Source organism: Lytechinus variegatus, chromosome 14 (genome assembly GCF_018143015.1).
Source record: "Lytechinus variegatus isolate NC3 chromosome 14, Lvar_3.0, whole genome shotgun sequence".
NCBI classification, from domain to species: Eukaryota; Metazoa; Echinodermata; class Echinoidea; order Temnopleuroida; family Toxopneustidae; genus Lytechinus; species Lytechinus variegatus.
Window position 1 is genome coordinate 25,454,022 of NC_054753.1, and position 24,053 is coordinate 25,478,074.

General features: G+C 36.8%; 2 protein-coding genes across 2 annotated transcripts; both read left to right on the plus strand.

Moving 5' to 3' along the window:
- Window positions 1-205: 205 nt before the first annotated feature.
- Window positions 206-21,822, plus strand: LOC121427780 (formin-like protein 16; the record flags this gene model as incomplete). The annotated part of the gene is made up of 7 exons (XM_041624340.1): window positions 206-603; window positions 8,822-8,964; window positions 9,617-10,005; window positions 11,030-11,137; window positions 12,762-13,034; window positions 14,207-14,389; window positions 21,287-21,822. Coding segments are annotated over exons 1-7 (1,716 nt in total), but the record flags the coding sequence as incomplete, so codon positions are not given.
- Window positions 21,823-21,856: 34 nt separating this feature from the next.
- LOC121427907 lies at window positions 21,857-23,331 on the plus strand. Its single transcript, XM_041624482.1, has 2 exons — window positions 21,857-22,024; window positions 22,523-23,331. Exons 1-2 carry the CDS (start codon window positions 21,964-21,966, stop codon window positions 22,825-22,827), a joined length of 366 nt encoding a protein of 121 aa, XP_041480416.1. The 5' UTR covers window positions 21,857-21,963; the 3' UTR covers window positions 22,828-23,331.
- The last annotated feature ends 722 nt before the right edge of the window (window positions 23,332-24,053 follow it).

Here is a 24,053-nt window from a genome sequence, read left to right on the forward strand (position 1 = left end):
TCGAGTAGAGGCACACTTGTTGATCAAAGTTTCAATCGGGGTCTGTGCCTGCAGACTAGTCTACGACGCGGGTCTCCGACGCAACAGGGGAATCCCCGATTGTAACATTTAAATTGGGCGTCAACACCCCCGGGCCCCACCGGCCCCACCACACCTCCCCTCAAAAGAAGGTGAAAAATAGTTTTGAAGTAATTGATCATCAGTACTTAATCCAAATATTAGTATTAAGAGCTATTTCTATAGTTTAATTACTCTTAGGAGCTTCATAATGGAATAACTGGGGTAAAAACTAAAAGGGGGTAAAATCTAGCTACAGTTCGCGGTGAATCGGCGGTGATTTGTGGCTGCACCATCATGCATCGTCGTCACGACTCGCGATGTACCAGCGCGCCGCATTACAATTGCGCAATGCGCAGACTGTAGTCCACACACACGAATCGAAGGAATTGAATTGAGAGCATCAGTAAGCCAGGGACAGACTGTTGGAATATCTTCTCAGTTAACAGTTTTAATGACAAAATGGTGCACCCGGTGATAATGATTATGAGTGTGGGGTCATTGATGTCATCTGTTGTGGTACACACTTCCTTTGCCACTACTAGAGTAAGCATTTTCCTACTCATTAAGATAAGTTAGATGATATCGATCTAGGATATGCCGCGTTGTCACCGCGCCCGCGGTGTCTAGTATTGTAGTAAATAGGAATAAGTTTCCCAACAAGGTTTGGTATAATTTTTGTATGAGATTATATTCATAAGAATGTGAAATTAAATTACGTATAGGAAATAATTTCAATCTAGTTTTAAAAAACCCGGTCTTGGATTCATATTTTATTCCCTCTATGAATATTCTCTATATTCTGAATTCAGGTAGACGTAGGACTAGGAGATCTATTCCGCAGAGGTAAAGACAAAAGTTGATTGTTCACACTGCATGTGTCATGTATTTTATTTTAGATAAAAATTCAAGTGTTTTTACCATATTGTAGTTTATATGCATGCACACATGTAGTGTACATTCCCTTTTGCACAACTGATGATTTTATATTTTTGCACTTTCACGTTAATCATCTTTTACTAGTTTGTCTTGGGTTTGGTGACATATCTTTTTGTTCTTTTAATCACATTGTACCTTTTCAAAATTATCTTCCTTTGCATACTTGTGTATTTTTTTAGAACTAGAGGCTTATTCTGGGCTTCTAATGTTGACGCCTTAATCTATAGACAGGTTTGATTGTATTTAGATGATCTACATTGCTATGGAACTTACATGTATGTAGGTAGCCTATTATGATCATTGTTGAGTCAAATTCAAACACTTGGGCCCATTCGGAAGTCGGGTTTAACTTAAACTCCAGTTTAAAAGTTGTGGTTTAGGTATGGATAGCCAATTTTACATAAATCACTAACAGTATTGATATGATATTTCACCTCATTTGTCTCTCAAATAATTCATATTTGTGTAAAAAGTAATTGTCTCCACCATCAATGAGTCAGGAAAGAGCACAGTAAACATAAGGAACATACAAAGTAATAAAAATGTTGACACTTTTGGCTTCCCATAATTTTAGCACAGAGTAAGATCATGGTCTAAGTTCAAGATAAATTCCAGTATTGGTAACGATCTCAAAATGACTTTTTACAGAATCTAATATAATGACCACCCAAGTGTCTGTTTGTATGAATAGAAAATATGTGCCAAGGATTCTGGAAGAAATTGTGTAATTGCTGAGAAATAAGCACGGATTCGGTCACTTCCGTCGGATCTTTATTCCAGCAATAATAATAATACACTGTCCCACGTGTACCTATCTGTGGTGGTGATCTTCAGTGTGAACATTTTTCAGCGTAGATTTCAAGATTTCACAAAGTTCAGTTTATGTTACTGTACCAGATCTAGATCCTCGATGATACAGACTTTCTCATGAAACCACTGTTTACTGCAACTACTGGCATTTTTCTTTAAACCTGACTTCAGAATACAGGCCTTGTAGTTCCTTTGTCTTAATTATTCAATTTGCCATATATCCTAACTTGTTCAGTCCACAATCAGTTCTGAAGATAATCTGAAAAAATAATGATTGAAAATTTGTAATTAAACTCATTAATGATGCTGTGAAGAGGTGCTTTTATTTTGGTCATTTTGTGTACACATTCACATCATATGGTAATAGTGGACTTTGTACACTGTTGGTTTCATTGCATGAAGTTGGGACATGTATGCAAATGTCACGGAAGCACGGTTCATTGCTTAATTCTCAAACATTTTATTTCAAAATGGTTTTCTAAAAGCTATTCCTGTTTATTTTCACTTTTCATACATTCCCCTTTATGATTCTTTCATTTTGTAGTTTTCATTCAATATTATTTATGGTGCAGTGCAGGAGATATCTTTGATGTATTTGCCTGGTCTTGAAAGAAGAATTTGATATGTAGCTGAATAACACTTGCCCAATTGCCCCCCCCCCACAAAAGAAGAATATAAGTCGCGACACACAGACCATAAAAAGCCACAGTCTGTAGAATATACTGTAATGTCTGAATTTTGCCACGTTTATCTAATTGTTTATCATGTGACCCTTTGCTTTCCATGACATGTACTTCTATTCACTTCCACATTTCTATGCCATTGTCACACAACCTGTTTCTCTTATTCCTTAGTTTCTATGTCACAGACATTCCATTACCATTCCAATTCATAGTGTAGGCCTACATGTAGTAGCTTTCATGGTACACCATAGGTGGTTTCAGACCGCCTCGAAGTTCGTCAGTTCCAGGTATTCTCTGATCGGGAAATTTACCCTGATCAGAAAATACCAGGTATTTTGGTAATGTGAAAGCAAACTACCCGTAATTTGCCCGAAAGAAAATACCCGATAAATAGTAGGTACTTGGCGAAATTACGAGAAATTTCGTGGGGATTTTTCCAAGGTCGCAGGTATTTTGGCGATGTGAAAGCAAATTACGGGAACTTTTAGCCCAGCGTGTCGTTGGGCGCGGCGCCGTGGATGGCTGCTGGGTTAGTGATTTTGAATCTCGCGCCTTGCCTGCTTATCAGACCATACTGCACATGCTCGTAACTTCAGGAACTTATCCCGAAGGGTATGTTTCAGGGCGGTGTGAATGCAGGAATAATTAATGGGTATTTTTCAGCTTAAAAAATTTCTCGTGATTTAACGGGGATTCTTGTGATTGAGGCGGTTTGAAACCACCTCATGTATCTTTCTTGGGCAAGTGTTGGTCCTGAACAGGAGTGTTCGTCCTGAAAAGATACATGGTGTACCGTGAAACCTACTACACTATTCTTCTTCGCCATGGAAACCTTCAGAAGTTATATCATTCCAATTCAATGCAGCTCTGGAAGGGTGAAAAGTAAACCAATGAGGATGAGATACATGTGAATGAAAAAGAATGTACTGAATATAAATGAGAAAAGGACAATGTGGAGCTGCATGGAGTTGGAATGGAATGTCTGTGGCATAGAAACTAAGGAATGAGAGAAACACATGTGACAATAGCATAGAAATAAGAAGTGAAGAAAGTATGGAAATCAAAGTGTAAAATAAATTAATATATTAAACATGGCAAATTAACTCGTACATTACCATTGTCTGCATTATTTTTTATAGTTTTGACTTTTAAATGTCTTTAACAAGAAAAAAGAAATACTGGGTATTACTGGTACAGTATTCGATCTTTGCATGGGATGAAGACAATCTTTTCCCTAGTGTTGAGAGGCGACCCTCAAATTATACATGTTGCTCATCAAAAATTAGGTTTTTATTTGTTAAGTAAATGAGTAAAAGAATTTTACCAAATTATCTTTATTTTTAAATGTTTGTTGTCCACTAAGGGCAATCATATTACCCTATATGTCTTTGATCGAAAACACTTGACTGTCACTATCACATGGCCGGCACGCGCTTTCATTGCAATATTTTTACTTATTAAGGTGATTGGCAACACTCCAAGTTATTGCATGCTCCTAATGCCATTTTAAAAGCATTTTCAATTGATTTGATTTGATTTTTAATGTGCTCATGCTTATCATTTTATTGTACATGTAAATATAAATTTTAGGTGTAGGAGTTCATTTTCACATACCTAAATGATGCACGTGTGATTTGCACAGCATTCTAAAATTTGCAACTGACTAGGGCTACATCTAGACCTGCACTGTATCGTTTGGTTTTAAAAATTCCCAGACTTGACTTAATCCTGCATCTACAACTCCACAGTAATTTTCAACTAAAATCGATTGCAACCCAATCGATTTGTGAATTTATCTATTGTTCGGAGGACCTTTAAATGAAGAAAAGTACATTGCTAAAATTAGTCTTGATCTGGAAGTTGCTAGTTATACTTTGGAAAACCCTACACTCACTCTCACACCAATACATCAGTCCTCTCTCTTTTCATCATCTCCTACATGTATGGCCGTAAAATCTACTGAATGGTGATGAATGTTAGTGATAAGAGAGTAGACTGATTTATGGGGTTCCAAATAAATAAATACTAACGTCCAGATCTAGACTACTGTACACTGTAGGCCAAAATGGGAATCCCCTCTTACCTGTTTGCATTGTAACTCAATGAATCGCGTCATCCATGTAGAATGAGTTTGCATTTCTTAGAATTAGTTAAAGGACAAGTCCACCCTAACAAAAAGTTGATCTGAATAAAAAGAGAAAAATCAAACAAGCATAACACTGAAAATTTCATCAAAATTGGATGTAAAACAAGAAAGTTCTTACATTTTCAATTTTCGCTTAATTTTGCAAAATAGTTGCCCATCCTGGTCTGAATGCAAATGAGGAGATTGGTGACGTCATCCACTCACTATTTCTTTTGTATTGCATTATATGAAACATGAAATATTCTAATTCACTCCTAATTGTCATGTGATACAAGACAGTCATTATGATTTCAGTGCAGTGCATGTGCCTAGAAAACAGACTTTGACCCACATGATAACTCCCGCTTTAGTTGAGAATCCTGTTCATAAAATTAAAAGGAGTGTGTAGTGAGTTCTCCTTAAGGCAGGACTCAAATAATGTTGATTATTCTGTTCCTAAACATTTCATGAATTGAAACATGGATCCTTAAAGATCCATGAAAAAAAGCTACTTCTGATCCGCATCCATGAATCCATGAAAGCGATATAACTTGCACTTGGTGACACCTATTAAATTCCTGTTTATTGTGTCCTGGACTAAATTCTATTTTGTGATTTTCATTGGTTATTTAAAAGTAATTAACACTTATAACTTGGAAGCTCTTCATGAAGGGACTTATCGGAAAAATGATCCTACAAAGTATGTATCTGACAGTTACCATAGTAACAGATCTTCTTAGCCAATGAAAATCAAGGAAATTATCAGACAAAAATGTTGATGAAAAAACTCTACAGATGAAAAGATGAAATACGTATTGGCTTGTAATTTGCATCATTATAGTAGGGATGGGACTTTGAACTTTCCACATTTGCTGACTCATAATGGATATATATAGTATACTGCACTGATACACTTACTATTACATACCCAAGCAGTGAGGGTGGGGGGGGGGGCTAGTGCTGCAGCCGAACCGCCGAACCGAACGGAAGTTCGCCGAACTTGGCACTTCCGAACCGGACCGAACCGAACCGAACTCAAAGGCCTGGTTCGGAAGTTCGGTAAAAAAAAAAGGATGTTTGTATGCAATGCGTGAATGCGATGACTACATAGATTTAAGTATAAAATCAATAAAATATATATTGGTTAGTGATTGTGCACAAAGAGAATTCCACTCAATATATTTTTAAAATCCACTATGATAGCTCCCATCTTGTCTTTGATTGAACTGTTATCAACTTAAGAATATTTTATTAACATAAATATATTTTTTCTTGATAAAATGAGGGGGCATTTTGAAGCTAAACTCGGTATAAAAGTGTGGTGTAATTACGTATTGCCGTAATCGATCGTGATCGTAATCGGACCTAATCATTTTGTACTTAATAAAGAAAAAGAACCAGACATAAATTCATTCCTCGTAAATGACAAAGTATGACAGTTTCGGTCTCGTGTTTGATTAAATTTTCATCATTTTCAATTTTTTTTTATAAACATGAATAGGCCTGGGAGTAAACATTGATTGATCGAATGGTTCGATTGGCATGCCGCCAATCACCAATCGATTAGCAAAATTTACACTGATCGAATGTTCGGCAGATCCCGATTATGACGTTGGGATACCTCTAATACCCAAGTAATAAAAATAAAATGACAAGAAAACAATGATGACAGCTGTTTTTTACAGGTTTAAAAATTATGTTACCGAGGTAATGTTTCAAAAATTATCAATGATTGTATCACATTCACAGTTACATACCAACATGATAGCGCTCCGAAAATGTTAATCCCACCCGACCTTGCCCTCATACACAAAATAAGTCATTGTGTGCGTGCACAATAATACGTAAACACATAACCAGCTCACTTGAGCTGATTGGACCTTCGGATAGCCAATGAAACTTTGGGAAACAAAGAAGCGGAAGGCATGTGGTTCCCTTATCAGGAAAGGTCATGACTTCAGAAATAAATTGACCCCTCCCCCATCTGTGTGTGTGTGCGTGTGAGGGAAAGAGAGAGGGAAGGATAGGGGGTGGGAGCCGGAGAATTTCTTTCATGTTTCAGAACAATGCAACCTTTTTTATATCCCCCTCAACCAATGAAAACTACATTCCAACACGCGCCCGCCTTCACCAGTACTTTCTCGACTAGTCTCCAAAAATAGACCCAGTTATACATGTAGGTTCAAATGATAAAAAATCGTTATTTTGAAAGGTATTTCACATGAATTTTTTTTTTTTTAATACATGTGTAGCATCGTGGGCAGTGCCACAAGTGGAGGCGGGGACATGGTGTGGGCAAGGGATGAAAATTTTCAAGTGAAATGCTCCACCTGGGCTCAGTCTCAAAGAATATACTTCATGAATGAGTTGTTTACGTCTTTGGACTCGGTGGGGCTGATTCATTTATATGCAGGGGTGTGGCACTTGGAGGGATGAATGCATAATACCAGGGTACCAGTATTAATTTAGGAAAGATTTTCATTGGGACAATAAACTGAAATATTTTATCTCATTTCATGAAGTTTCTTTTGATATAAAAAAATCATGGAGAAGGAGGAAAAGGGCCTCATTTATGCTAAACATGTGACTTTGATGGAGATTTCTTCATGGGGGGGGGGGGGGTCACCATAAAGTAGGACAACTATTGTGACTTAAAAGACGTGATTCCCGACGAACAATCGAATCATTCAATTATTTTTCCAGGAAATAATCGAATGGTAATAATGACAATCGTCCCAGGCCTAAACATGAATATATTTTTTCCTTATAAAATGTGGGGACATTTTAAGCTTAACTCAGTTAAAAAGTGTAGTTGAATTACGCATTGCTGTAATCGGATGTACATTTAATTGAAAAGACATAAATTAATTCCTTGTGACTGACAAAGTAATGGTAAAGTATATTCCACCTTCTGAAATTTCCATATTAATATAAAAGATAAATAAATAAGAGATGAAGGAATGAGGGTGAAAAAAACAAAAAAGATAAAAATTCAAACCAAATCAACGCATGTTCCCTGATCGATGTTCCGGAAATTGTTGGTAAGGAAAGTTGAAACAGGAAGTCCAAACAACCTGCTCTCGGTCGCTATTATACAGGTAAAATTCGTATTCCAAACTTGAAACGTTTTTCCATTGTCAATATTTTCTTAAAAGTGGTTTAATCTGGCCAATTACTGAGAATGAAATGATAAATTATCAGTTCCGTCTTAGTTCTAACGATCAACGCCGGGTGATTTCACAACACTAAAATACAGTGTACAGTCCCATGTACTCATTTTCGTGTTGGAAATATGTTTGAAGTCACGTAGCGTCGATCTTTCTGGACCAAGAATGGACTGATATTTTATCTTTTTAAAGTAATTCATTGACCAGATTTTACCACTTTTCAGAAAATAGGGACTTTCTAAAACACTCATATTCTTTGGAATGTGAATTTTACCGGTATAATAACAGTTGAGTGGAGGTTGTTTGTCTACTATTTCGACATTCCCGATCAACACTTTCCAATTTGAGAAGCTGCGTTGGCAATGACATCGTAATCGATCATGATCAGAGCTACATGAAATAATCGTGAAAAAAATATTCTGATCTTTGTAATTCTGTTTCTGTCCTGATTCTCTCGTTATCAATATTTTTTTCTTTTGATTTTTTTTATTTTCATTTTAAAAATGAAAGTAGAAATGACTTATTTTTTGTTAATTAAAACAAAAGAAAGTTCAACAATTATCTTAACTATTCTTTTTAGAAACAAAATTTATTATTAATACTTGACGGATCATGCACGAGATTACATGGTTGTAGGTCGGCGATCTTTATTTTTTATGTGTTAAATTTAATTTGGCATTTATTGCCGAACCCCGAACCGAACCAAAGTTCGGAAAAAAATTGCCGAACCCTGCCGAACCGAACCGAACCCGAACATGCCGCCTGACTTGCAGCACTAGGGGGGGCTCTATATAAACAAGCCTGAATTGCCAGACAATGTTAGGGGAATGCCCTTGGAATATATCCAAAAACTAGAATTTAACCCATTCACTTTTGAAGAAAGAAAAACAACTCTAGGGACAAGTTGGGGATCATTTATGCCTCTAATATGGGTGTTTATTGGATGGGCCACTCAATATATTTGTTCATTTCATTAATTTCATTCATTAATCTGATTAATCATTTTCATTCATAAGTATTAATTGATTCTCTATTTTCAGCCGCTACGTGATTGTGAGTCAGAAAGCCCAGGAACATTTGAAACAAACTGTGATGGGGAAGAGTTCTTAGATTCATTACCCTATTGTGGTAAAGGTCACAAGGTGAACATCACCTGTGTGACACCAAGTCAGAGTTCAAAGGTGTAAGTATATCCCAGCCCCGTCTTACAAAGAGTCGCGATTGATTCGATCAATCACAACTATGGACAGCCAGCAGCGTCAACATCTATTATGCATGTTTGTTCAAAAATATTTCTAGATATGATGTATTTTTATAATACATTGATTTCTTGACAATTTGGTGTGTTTGCCTTTGTTACAAAGGACATTTTGCAAATTTTGAAAAATTATGACACTGACGGATTTCCATACATTACGATGATTGGATCAATGGTAATTCTTTGTAAGACAGGGCCCTTGTATTCTGTTTTTATATTCATGGGGAATGGCACTTTTCTGTGGTTCAATGTTCAATCAAATCTTCCTTTTTGTGGAACCAAAAATGTAATATATATACATAATGGTCGGGATTCACAAAGGTTTTTTTTTTGCATCCATGGTTTGAAACCATGTCTATGCTGATTTCATACATTAATTACCTTAATAAAAATATTTTGTGAAAGAAATTGGAATAGAGAAAAATGGTAGGCATAGCTTTAATCAAGATTCGTCAGAGCTTTTCAGAACATTTTGGTTTAGCATTATGCAATCTATTTCAAACTCAATTATATCATGATTTAATTCATCTTGAAGCCATTTGTCAAAATATGACTTTACAAATCCATTTCTATACAGATGTGTTATTTGTGAGCCTGGCCACTTCCAGGCGTACGACAACCATTGCGGAAACTGCCACAGTTGCAGTGACTGTGGTAGTTTGAGAACAGTGACCCCTTGCAATGCTGAGCAGGATGCGGTATGTGAGGATCCAATGGATGTTACAGATTCTGACTCCCGACTGCCGACTGGTCCGTCCACTACTGAAGAATCTTCTAGTGTCTCTCCTGCTCTCGCTCCTGCAGCCACCACTCCTGGACTTACTCATGGACCCACTCCCGAAGCTTCCACTCCAGAGGCCACTCTTGAAGTCTCTCCTGGAGTCCCAAATTCAACTTCTACACTTCCAGCAGTTCTACCTGCTGTGCCAACCAGCAGACCTAACACAGACTTATCGACTCAAAATGGTAACTGATTCAATTTCTAATAAATTGAAATAATTGTCATAAATTTGGTTTCAAAAGATTTCCAAATTGGAAAGGAAAAAATGTCTTGAACAGTGTTGCAACCTAATTTTTTATTTGAGCAGCCACTAAGTTCAAATTCACCCCCCCCCATTGATTAAGGATTTTTGTCTCGCCCGCTAGAGGTGGAGGCAAGATTTAGGGATCCAAATGTCGTCTGTCCGTCACAAATCTAATGACACATAACTCCACAACCGTAAGTCGCTTTTCAACCAAACTTGGATGGTAGATGGACTTGGGGAACCTGCATGGAATGCTGCAGTTGGAGGTCACATGGTAAGGTCAAAGGTCGTTTTCAGGTGAACGTTAAAGTTTACATGCAAGACTCTCTTATGACACCTAACTCTGCAACCATTGGTCGCTTTTCAACCAAACTTGGATGGTAAATGGACTTTGGGTACCTGCATGTTATGCTGTAGTAGGAGGTCACATGGTACAATCAAAGGTCATTTTCAGGTCAACGTTAAAGTTTACATGCAAGACTCTCTTATGACACCTAACTCCGCAACCGTAGGTCACTTTTCAACCAAACTTGGATGGTAGATGGACTTTGGGGACCTGCATGTTATGCTGTAGTCGGAGGTCACATGATAAGGTCAAAGGTCATTTTCAGGTCAACCTTCCCTAACTCCACAACGGTAAGGTGCTTTTCAACCAAACTTGGATTGTAGATTGACTTGGGGGACCTGCATGTTATGCTGCAGTCGGAGGTCACATGATAAGGTCAAAGTCTTAAATTTGGTTTCAAAAGATTTCCAAATTGGAAAGAAAAATATGTCTTGAACAGTTTTGCAATCTAAGTTCTTATTCGAGCAGCCAGTAAGTTCAAATTCAACCCCCCCCACCTCCCCCGTTGATTAAGGATTTTTAAATGATAACTGTATTGCTATCTCTTTTCATGGAGTTTTATTTTTCGAAACCAATAGTTCTCTTTGAGTCATCATGTATGTCTTTCACAAACATGCAGAAATTCACAAGGAAGTGATAGCTCTTGTGTCGGTGGTTATACTCCTTATCTCTCTTGTGATGGCACTGATTGGGTGTGTGTACTACTATCGACAAAAATACATCAATGGTAAGTTATAAAGATTACAATGACTCCGAATGACTCTGGGGCCTGACTGTTACAGAATTACAGTCAATCCTAATTAAGAAATAGAGCGCAACTTTGTTTTAGATAACACAACATTTGCTCCTGCGACACTTGCTCCGGTCTGAATATCTCAGAGGGCATAGGATTAAAGTTAGGATTGTAAAACAGGTTTTGGTTAAGATTAATGTCAACATAAGGATTAGTGTTTATTTAGTTTTAGAGATTAGATCTTTATTTGGCTTAACACACAGATTTTCCATCGGAGGAATTCTTTCCAGAGCAATTGTCATGAATCTTTATTTTCAAGCAATCATAATTGCAAATGCTTGACTTTAAAGAGGTATGGGTTTTGGGAAATAGTATTTTGAAAATACAAATATCCCATGCGAGCATTTAATGACTCGATTTATCATTTAAACCTATGTGAATTTTTATCACATCATATGAAGTAATGGCCAAACAATGCACAATGTCTATTGGCTTTGTCATATGTCAGCACTGACCTATACCCCACTCTCGTCTACTTTCTTGAACTGATATCCATTAAACCACTTTGCAGAACCAGTTTAGAAGATTGCTTCACTAGTCTTCCCATCCCAATCTCTTGAACCCTGCTGCCAGTTTTTTTCGATTAGAGGGTGCGATCCCTTTCCCTCTCCGCTTCCTCTGTTATTTTTTTTTCTTTTGAAATTTTTAGGGGTTCGATCGAACTCCCCCTGGTTACTGGCTTGAAACCCTGTGGATTTCCAAAACCATTTTTATTGCTGTGGAAACACTTGCAGTGGAGTCACATGTTTTGTGCCAAATTTTAAAAACAGCAGTGTTGGCATTGAACACACCATGTGTACAGAGTAGTGAGCCAAACATGCACACACTCTCATGCTTCCGGGCAAATATTGCTTCCCAAAGAAAGGTTGTGTACTCATCTAGGCTTAAACCATTTTGATGAGGCAAAGTGGTCTTCAAAACCACATTTCCAAACTGATTTGGAAGACCAATTATGTAATAATATAATAATGGTCTTTATTTGGCATCAAAACATTCTTGGCAGCCAAAGGCTGAATTGTAAATGTTTGTACACAGTAAAAAGATTCACATATACCTTTAAAAGAACAGTATACAGAATATTTATATCTGAAATAAATTATGATTAATCAATATACTCAAGAAAGGGCGGACTGCATCCAACCTTGCAAAGATAACTAGAGAAAAAAGATCGCTTTTACTAAATAGGTTCATTATTGCAGATTGAAATAATCGCTAGAGGGTATTCTTTTGTCTCGCAGATTGCGAGACAAATGAATACCCTGTAGCGATTAAGATCGCTTTTGAGAGCTTTTTTAGCGTTCCCAATGACACCGGTTTCCACCAAATTAGTTTAACATTTTGCATGCTAATGTTGCAATTTTGCACGATCATAGAATGAAATACCAAATACTAAATGACTATAGTTATTGGGTACCAACTATACAATAAAATGTTTTGTGTAGGTAATTATAGATTCGAAGAAAATGTCTTAAAATTGTTGACATTGTATAGAAAGTTGATGGGGACGGGGTCCCAGTCATACCAAAATCGATGATGTGATTTTCTTCTGTATACACAGAGATCAAGAGGAGGGGGACCAGACACAATGATCCAGATAGAGACGTTGAACTCCAGGCCTGCAACGGCACTGACTTCATTCCAGGGAATCAAGGCCTTTTGGAAGGTTCTCCACCCTCCACTCCTGCTACTCCCACTGATATACCGGATTGTAGATATCATCGATTCAACTACCCAGGTGGAGGCGCTGGTGGAGCTGCAGGTGGAGAACATGACGGCCAGTGCCCTCCATCTCCTCGTCAGGAGCCAGTGTATGCTGCTGTTAACAAACGGGGTGAGTGATAGGGGTCTCTGTTTGTTTTCTGAAAGTAGATTATCCTTTTGGTTTGCTTATCATAGGGGTTTAGAAGCCTTGCGAGTTGGATAAGAAAAAGTAAAAGGAAGAAAAGAAATATAGAATTAGAAAAGAAAGAAGGGGGAGGACACATCCTCCCCTTCTTCCTCTGGAGGAGGCAAAGAAGGAGGAGGGATAAGATGAAGAATAAGAAGGAGGTATAGGAAGAAGAGGAAAAAGAAAAGGTAGGGGAGAAGAAGAGGAAAGAGAAGAATAAGGAGGAACAGGAAGAAGATGACGCAGGAGGAGGAGAGAGGAAGAATGAGTAGAAAATGAAATAAGGAGCAGAACAAGAATAAAGAAAGGATTGGACAAGGGGGGAGGAGAAGTGAGAATTTTGAAGAAGAAAAAAACAATAGTACATGAATTTCTTGATTTAGGCTTTCTGAATATCAGCCATAATTTTTCTCCAGTTATCATTATTATGTTCACAGTCACTCAATGTGTCAGATCCATAAAAAGTAGCAATTGCTTTTTGCTTGGCTTTTGCTTGATTCTGTATGCATAAAAATGAGCGAGCAAAAGCTTTTGTTAGTAGCTCAAACAATTGCTAACTGCTTGCTAGCATTTGCTTGATGATTAAGCTATTGCTAAAAATCGTGTGCATTAAGTGAACCTTTTGCTTGCGAGTTTAAGCATTTGCTTGTGTTTTATCAAGCTCCGTCAGAGCAGCTTGAGCATTCGCTTGATCGGGGCGTTGGCGTTTTATAATCATTTTGATGCACCTGAGAGAGAACAACAAGAAGAACAGTAGCCTACACGCTCTCTTTCTAGTAAGTGCAAACCGAACGCAAAATATACAAATTGATTAATTAGAAAGAAGTTAAAGGAATAGTTTGACACCACAGGTCTAAGGAAAAGATGTTACATGAGGGATGTGGTGTTTTGCACTGCCACACCTTTACATTCGAGTCCCGCCTTTGTTCTGTGAGTCATGTTCGCACCAAAGTGACATGGCTATTGTTCAAACCGCTAGCAATTGCTTTCTGAAGGCAAGAAAAGGGTTCAAGCACAAGCAAAAGGTTATGCATACAAAATAAAGCAATGCTTGGCTAGCAATTGCTACTTTTTATGCATCTGACCATATCTCTATTTTCATTTGAATCAAATAGGGAAGTCATCCAAGGCCACAATGACTGATGACCTACAAAGACCTTCTACCTCATCAGGGAACACTAGCAAGAAGAATGTGGTCTGCAAGACTATTAGGAAGGTCTGTAAAGGTAACAGTAAGGGTGCTCGGAAGAAGACTGGTCCCGGCTCTGAAGTTGAGAAGGGACAGCTACTTAAATCCAGTAAGTCTTATTCCTTTATTTCAGACCTGCCAACCAGTACGTTTTAGGCGTATTTAGTATGTTTTTTGTAACCGAAATACGGCAGTAAGTTTTTTTCTTTAAAAAAAAATTTTGGTAAAAAAAAAATAAATTCTATTTTACAAAATCGTAATTTATTGAGAAAAATCATCTCTATATGTCTCTAATTCATAAAACATGCACAAATATGGTTATTAGATCAATTTAATTTCAGGTAACTTGTTTTTTTTTCAAACATTTTGTTAAAACCAGGGTGAGATATACACATGTTTCAATGTTGTTTTTTTTTTCATGCGCATGAGCAGTGCGCATTTTAGCTTACATGCAGCTTGAGCGCTGCGATGAGCGAGTGCGCCAAGCATTTTATTATAAAATGCACTTTTGGGGGGAAAAATACAGTTTTTCATTTCAAGAGGTCGGCAGGTCTGTTATTTGTGTTTTGTCCACGACATTAATCTAGCTGTAATTGCCAGTTGGAGTCCAGGGCCGGTATTCAATTTGATTCTTAAGCGAGAATATTAAATATTTTAGTATTCTGCTTGAGTGAAATACTTAGCCATCTTTGGTATTCAATTTCATTTTTTGGCTAAGTATTTTCTTTAAAGGGGAATCCAACCCAAATGAAACCTTGTTTTTATAAGAAAAAGAAAAATCAGACAAGTTGATAGGTGAAAGTTTGAACAACATTGGACAAATAACAAGAAAGTTATGATTTTTTTAAAGTTGTAAATATTGGTAATCACTATACCCATGGAGACTTCAAATTGGCCACTTATGTGATGTCATAGTGATCGGTGATGTAAGGCAAGGACTACTCTTCCATGTACTCCAATACATATTATGGCTAAAATGTCATTTTTCCCAAAAGTTTTATTTCAAATTATATTTTTCTTTCATGAGGACATTAAACAATATACTACCTGGGTTATATTTAGATTACTGCCCCAGGGGAATGGGTACTTAGGAGAAACCACAAATCCCTGATAATAAAGTACATGGCCTATGGGAAAGTTGTCCTTGCCCCTTGTCATAATTTACTTACCCAGTTGCCAATTTGAAATCTACATGGTATTAGTGATCTCAATTTTAAAGCAGCTATATTTTTCTTATTGCTTGTCCGATTTCTTTCAAACTTTCACCATTCTGTTTAATTCATTTTTCTCCTTCCCAACACAACATTCTATGGCCAAGGCTGGATTCCCCTTTAAGTATAAGTCAGCCGCATACCAGACTTAAGTCTGGCTTGTGTGCAGTTTACAAACGTGATACGCACCTGCAGTCATACATTCTGTGAATGGATTGATACATACATTGCGCGTTATTTGGCTCAAACTTTATGATGTCAAAACGGTTATTAGTATTTTGCTTAAATTTGGCTTGATTAAGTGAAATACTTATAGTCAGGGGCCTTAGCAAAATTTTGGGGACAGGATTTACAAAAGCGCCATTTTTTGCATGTGGGTCCCTGGTATCAAAAGCATTAATTCTAGATAGGGTGCCCCGAAATCGGTGAAGGGCACCCTATTTTAAAATGCTAATTTATGCAAATTTTATGCAAAAAAAATCATAATTCACCATATCTCAATAAAAATAATTTTCAAATGCCCAATTTTTGTGTATTTGGGTCTTCTTTTGCTAAACATTCAACTGCAGGTCGATTTTTATAAAATTGGTGAGTATGAATCAATTTTTAAGGTTAATTTATGCAAATTATATGCAAATCACATGTAAAAACACATGTATTATCATATATCGACATATAGAATTGTCAAAATCACAATTTTTTTTCTCCACATGTGTCACTGGTACCAAAAGCATTAGTTCTTGATAGGATGCCTCGATATCAATGACTGGAATCCTTTTTCATAGGGCTAATTTATGCAAAATTATGCAAAATCACACTATTCACCGTAAATTACTGTATATGTATAGTACAGACCGAAACTTTTCTATAGAAGCCTATTTCTTTTCTTTTTTTACGGGGGGGGGGGTATTTGGAATTTATTTTGACGGGGCATAAAATCTAGATTGATTTCTGTACAGTTCCTGAATAAGAATCAACTTTCAATTTTAATTAATGCAAATTTATGCAAAATTTATGCAAATATGTGTAAAACTCATCAACTATCCTATTTTGAGGTTTTAAACCGAGGGACAAGCACAACACTATGCATAGGAGACACTGTTACACAATTCATTCATTATGATGACTTTCCATGCGACCAGAGGAGAGCATCATGTTTAAAATGCAAATTTATGCAAATTATAAATCCTGTGCATACCCCTTTCACAATTAAAAAAAAAACCAAATCATATGAAAAAGATAAACAGTAATTCATCTTTCTTTTCAAAGCAATTAAAAAAACTCATAATTCACCATATCTCACTAAAAATAATTTTTAAATGCCCAAAAGAGTTTGGCCCCTTTTCCACTGTTAATACCCACTGGAATGGGACTAATTTATGAATGAATTGTGTAACAGTGTCTCCTATGCATAGTGTTGTGCTTGTCCCTCGGTTTAAAACCTCAAAATAGGATGGTCGATGAGTTTTACATATATTTGCATAAATTTTGCATAAATTTGCAAAAAAATTAGGTCAGATTTCTTTCCCAAGTAGAGTTTTCCCCTGTCAGAAAGAGGAGGGTATATGGATGGTTCTCATGGCAGAAAAAGCTGTCCAAGTCTGTCCCTCTGACAACTATATGTACATTTGTGTTTTTAGAACAGGGACATATCAGATTTGAGCAAAGAGACCTGATCCTTCTTCTTTTTCTGTCGTCCCTTGATTGAAGGTGACCTGAATAATTTCAGTGATTTTTCTTTATTGGCTTATGAATTGATCTCTATCTCTAAAACAATTTTAGGCTGAATCAGAGTTGAATCTGTCTGGAATAGGTCCCAAATTATAGCTATCGACTTCCGAAAATAATTGTCCAAATGCCTCCCCAAAATTATTTCAACCGAATTCCATCCGAATTCATCACAAATGTGGCTCGAAAAAATGTTTCTTGGCCACATTCCGGAGTATTTTGGAGGATATTCGGCTGGTTTTAAAATTTTCAGAACAAGCAGAATCTCTCAAAGAATGTTTCCGTTGGGAAGGAGAACAGAATAGTCCCGGATCCTTCCGAATCGATTCCGGGAGCTCCCCGAATCCGAGAAGAATAAGTACCGAATCCAGGCCATTTTGGGCAGAATTGATCAGAATTTGTTCGGGAGAATTTGGATTTGGTGTAACCCTTTGCTTAAAGCTAGGGTTAGAACGGAACCGAATCAGCTGCGAATCCATCCGTATACACGTATTCTGGTGGTTTCAGGAATATTCTGTTTGCCTTCGTAAATGCAAGAAAATTCGGGAACATTCGCTGAAAAATTCATTTTGAAATGTTCAAAATCAGCCGAATACCCTCCAGAATATTCCCGAATGTGACCACAAGAAATTCCATTCGGGCCACATTCGGGATGTATTCCGATGGAATTCGGTTGGATTTTTGGAGGCATTATGTGAAGATTAAGACCTATTCGTATCAGTAGTAGAGTAATTAAATGTCCGACTCTTGCCCCCCCCCATATCATACGAATCATTACTCGAATACAAAGAATAATATAGACGAGTGAGACGAATTGGCCAGAAATTAGAAAAATGGCATCAAAAAGCTGACGAATATAGATCTTTTCGAAAGAATCTGGCACATTTTCGGGAAATTCTGTGGGTGTACTTTGCAAATTCTTGCATAATCGTTCGATTCGGGTCGTTATCCAGGTCGTCATTTGGCGATAATCGGAGGATTCGGGCTAAATTCGACTCGATTCTGGCCGCTCTGGCTCGATTTTTGCCACTGTTCTGGTTGGCATACGGCTTTATGCTTTATGTAATATATGATTAGTCAATGGAATACAGCTTCATACATGAATTATTGTTAATTTACATAATATAACATGTTTTTGCATGGAAGCGGGATTTTCAATACCATACAATTGAAGATTTTGAACTGAGTGATAGAGGTACTTCAAAAGTTTGGCCCCTTTTCCACTGTTAATACCCACTGGAATGGGACAAATTTATACATATAAAATATTTGCTAATTTATATAAATTAGCATGTTTTGCTCGAAGACGGGATTTTCAATAGCACGTTTGATAGGGAAAATTAAATCTATGGATCTGACAGAGATTTTCTTTAAGTTTGGTTTGGTTTCTTTTTATTCCTTTTACTAATTTTCATTATTCATGCATAATTTAACTGCTAATTTACATAAATTAACATATTTTTGCATAAAGACATGATTTTCAATATCATGTTTGACAAGGAAATTTAAAGCTATTGACCTAAAAGAGACTTTCTTAAAGTTTGGTATCTCTTTATTTACTTTTATTAATTAATTCCTATTGGCATATGGCTTCATGCATAAATTACTGCTAATTTACATAAATTAGCATATTTTTGCATAAAGTTGCAATTTTCAACACCATGTTCTGTGGGGAAAAATTAAAGCTATTGACCTGATAGAGACTTTCCTAAAGTTTGGTATCTTTTTTATTAACTCTTATTTATTAATTCCCATTGGCATATGGCTTCATGCATAAATTACTGCTAATTTACATAAATTAGCATATTTTTGCATGAAGATGCAATTTTCAACACCATGTCCTGTGGGAAAAATTAAAGCTATTGACCTGATAAAGACTTTCCTAAAGTTTGGTATCTTTTTATTAACTTTTATCAATTAATTCCCATTGGCATATGGCTTCATGCATAAATTACTAATTTACATAAATTAGCATATTTTTGCATGAAGATGCAATTTTTAACACCATGTCATGTGGGAAAAATTAAAGCTATTGACCTGATAGAGACTTTCCTAAAGTTTGGTATCTTTTTAAAAAAAACTTTTATTAATTAATTCCTAATGGCATATGGCTTCATGCATAAATAATGCTAATTTGCATAAATTAGCATATTTTTGCATGAAGATGCAATTTTCAACACCATGTTCTGTGGGAAAAAATGAAGCTATTGACCTAATAGTGACATAGGGAAAGTTTGGTGCTTTTGTAAACTCTGTCCCCAAAACTTCAAATTTAAGGCCTAAGGCCCCTGACTATTAGATGTCATCTGAATACGAGTTTAAGTTTTTTGTTTAGCCAAGTAAAATGCTAAGTAAAATACTTTCAAAATCAATGCTTTCAATTGGAAAATGGCCCTGGTCAGCTCGGCACTTTGGACAACCCGGCCTCGCTGAAAATTAATTGCCGAGTTTTCCCTCAGGGTATGAATTGGATGACTTTTTTGTCGACAAATGTTTGCATTATTTTGCCTGGCTTCAACTTAACTTTTCCCCAAAAAATCATTGAACACAATTTTTGTCTCACCTGCGTAGCAGAGTCAGACTATAAGCGCCGCTTTTCCGACGGCGGCGGCGGCGTCAACATCAAATCTTAACCTAAGGTTAAGTTTTTGAAATGACATCATAACTTAGAAAGTATATGGACCTAGTTCATGAAACTTGGCCATAAGGTTAATCAAGTATTACTGAACATCCTATTAGAGTTTCATGTCACATGACCAAGGTCAAAGGTCATTTAGGGTCAATGAACTTAGACCATGTTGGGGGAATCAACATCAAAATCTTAACCTGAGGTTAAGCTTTTGAAATGTCATTATAACTTAGAAAATATATGGACCTAGTTCATTAAAATTGGACATAAGTTTAATCAAGTATCACCAAACATCCTGCATGAGTTTCACATCACATGACTAAGGTCAAAGGTCATTTAGGGTCAATGAACTTTGGCCGATTTGGGGGTATCTGTTGAATTGCAATCAAAACTTTAAAAGTTTTTGGATCTGATTCATGAAACTTGGACATAATAGTAATCAAGTATCACTGAACATCCTGTGCGAGTTTCAGGTCACATGATCAAGGTCAAAGGTCATTTAGGGTCAATGAACTTTGGCCGAATTGGGGGTATTTGTTGAATTACCATCATAACTTTGAAAGTATGTTGGTCTAGTTCATAAAACTTGGACATAAGAGTAATCAAGTATCACTGAACATCCTGTGCGCATTTTAGGTCACATGACCAAGGTCAAAGGTCAATGAACTTTGGCCATAATGGGGGTATTTGTTGAATTACCATCATAACTTTACAAGTTTATTGATCTGACTTTTGAAACTTGGACATAAGAGTAATCAAGTATCACTGAATATCCTGTGCAAGTTTCAGGTCACATGATCAAGGTCAAAGGTCATGTGAGGTCAATGAATTTTGGCCACATTGGGGTATTTGTTGAATTACCATCCTATCTCTGTAAGTGTATTGGTCTAGTTCATAAAATGTGGAAATAAGAGTAACCAAATATCACTGAACATCTTGTGCGAGTTATAGTAGTTTTAAAAGTCAGCACTGCTGCTATTTTAAACCGTGTGATGCAGGTTAGACGGCCAGAGGCATTCCACTTGTTACCAATATAGTCTGACTTGATTAATTTAAGGTAACTGCTTTTAGAGCTGAAGTTGAACAACGATAATTGGTCAAGGTTAGAAGAATCTTCATAGATCTCAAATTTTGAATTTTATTTGACAATTAAGTATAAAAATAAAAAATGGGCATGTTTTAACCCCGAAATTGCATCTCACGGCAAAAAATGCAACGATTTGGCCCTGCATCAGTGCATGAAGATGCAGTGTGTTGCAGTCTTGCAGAGCCATTGCAGTGTTTGCGCTGGCCTACGATGCAATTGGCAACTCGTTCCAGTCGGATCTTAATGCAGTAGCATCTCATTGTGTGTGCTGGGCTGCAGTATACAGTTTGCTTGATTTGAATTTCTTGAGTATTGTCTGAGTAAATTATTTCTTTTTGAAATTCATTTCAGAAAATCCGGATCCACCGCCTTCAGTCATTCCTAGGACACCATCTCTCGCGAGTGCATTGCATCCTCTTCACAAACAAGCAGTAACTTCACAAACCCAACCAGCTCCATCCACCCAATCATCTCAACCATCAACAACAGTGTCACTGCCACAGCAACTGCCTCAATCACCATCACCACCATCACAACCACTTCCATCATCCTCCCTACCTGTAGCTCCCTCACAATCATCGTTACCACCCTCATCAAAACCATCTTCATCATCATCACCACCACTGCCACCACTTCAACCACAACCAATACCACAACCATCATCATCACTACCACTGTCATCATCACCATCCTCGCCACCCAAACAGCCATCACCACTACCACAACCACCACCATCATCATTGCCTCCTTCGTCATCACTTCCACCATCAACAATACCACCATCAACGTCACTACCCTCATCAGAACTGCCATCACCACCAGTGCCACCATCAACATCATCAATACCACCACCGTCATCATCACCATCATCATTACCACCAGTACTGCCACCATCACCATCATCATCAGGACCAACACCATCATCATCTTCAGTACCACCACCATCATCAATACCACCAACAGAATCATCATCATCACCACCATCATCAGAAGAAGAACCGACACCATCATCTGACACACCTTCATCAATGTCATCAAAAGATGATGTTGAACAGAAGAACAAGGAAAAGAGCCCGTTCATCAATCCAGGTTAGCATTTAAAGGCGCATTCTCATTCAGAGATTTCATATTTTTTTAAGGTTCGTTGATTATTTCAAAATATGCCAATTACATGTATCAAGATTCAGTGGCGGACCGTGACCCGGAGGAGACAAAGCATTGGGGGGGGCACAGCATTGTTCACAGACAATGCAGTGCCCCCCCCCAATGCTTTGTCTCGTCCGGGTCACGGTCCGCTACTGTCAAGATGTCACTACTATGAAAATGGGTTTGAGGTATAAATTTGACTTCACATAGTAAAAAAATCCATCTAGCTCTTATTTCATACTAATAAATTTGTTACAAGGGGGTGAGGGTGCTCTTTAGGGGAAGGTCAATCAATATCATGAAGCACCCTACTCTTAGCCATTGTGTATTTTCTACATACATTTCCCTATATATTTCAGCATATATAATTCATCATTTTCGGGGGTTTTTATCACACCTTTCAGGAAAACAATTTTTTTATTTATGGTTTATTTTTTTCAGATGAAGTCGTGTCTGAGAGTTTTATGGACAGTGTAACGGATGTTGTAAATCTGACCACGGTGGAACGGGTCGCGCGGACCTGTGGTTTACAGCAGGTAAAAATAGAAAACCTGAAGGTCTCGTTGTCGCTTTCAAGTCCGAAGAACATTGGATTTCATATCCTGCATGCTGTTCGCCAACTCCAGGGATGCAGCCTCACCTACGAAAGGCTGTTGAATGCAATCAAGACATGTAATAACAGGGATGCTGCCGATACTCTCATCAGAGAGTACAGCATCAACATGACCTTTGATGAGACAAGGTGATGGTGTGTTGTCTAATTTGCATGTCAGGTGGGTGTTTCATAAAGCTGTTCGTTAGTTAAAAGCGACTTCAAGAACGACTGGTGATCCTTTCTTGTGGTAAATGGTATATCCATTGGACGATTTGGTTAAGTGTTAAGATAAATTCACCAGTCATTCTTAAAGTTGCTCTTAACTTACGAACAGCTTTATGAAACGGCCCCCTGGTCTCCCTGTTCATTGGAGCACCGGAGATTGCAAAAGAAATTTTGGGATTTCTATATCGTAGGTTCTTTAAACTGTACCGGGGGTTGACATGGCAAGTTCGTAAAAACTTTTACTTGGGTATTCTCGAGACACTCTTGTTGTCAGTGATCCCTTTTCATCCTTTCCTTTTGTTTCCAGTCGGAAAGTGATTGAAGGTTCTTTGGTTGATATTTGCAATATGAGTATCCAATATATTTTATTGTTATTGTAATCTTTATTTTCATTATTATTATCATCATTATTATTTCTATTATTATTATTAATCATAACTGAAATCTAGCTGTCATAATTGAAATATTACTGTTTTAATTACTTTTATTATATTGTTATTACTTCTAAAGTATGAACAAAATAAATAATAAAGATATAATTGATGAATAATATGTAAATCTAAAAAAATAGTTAAACTGAAATGCGAAAATTGGAAAATAAGTCAAAATATGATATGAATAGTAAAATCATGTGGTCTTCCATGCACTTTTCAGAATGCTCCTTGATATGGTTGCCTTCATTAATACTTTTATAATGGAAAATGCAAGTTCAAAATTTGCATGTGTTGTATCAAAGTTACATTGTACTAAATTTTAAAAAATTGTTCATTAGTGCTCTTTTGTGTATTTCATACAGTGTGTGTATACTTGTTTGTGTGTGTATTTGTCTGTATTGTATTCATTTCTTATGTATTTATTCAATGATCATGCCAAAAGAAAAAGAAAAATATTGAAAAGAAATTGGAGCTTTTTAAAAGTCATTTGATAAGTTTGTTCACACAGGTGTAAAATAATTTATAAGTGAGAATTGAAAAGCAAAAAAAAATATATAAAAAAAGAAAAGTAAAAAAAGAGTAAAATCTGTTGTATTTCTTATTGCTGAAAAAAAGGTAAACACATGCATTGATAAATGAATGTAGCTAGGTTTTCTTTTTTCAAAGATAATGTATTTCCCCCAAATCAGAGGGAGTTTCAATTAACCCCCTCAAGTTA

What these genes read in the sequence shown, in the direction of transcription:
- LOC121427907 (XM_041624482.1), top strand. Translation starts at nt 21,964, where the DNA reads ATGTCATCAAAAGATGATGTTGAACAGAAGAACAAGGAAAAGAGCCCG. An exon ending in GAGCCCGTTCATCAATCCAG is followed by an intron (nt 22,025 to 22,522) that starts GTTAGCATTTAA and finishes TATTTTTTTCAG; the next exon opens with ATGAAGTCGTGTCTGAGAGT.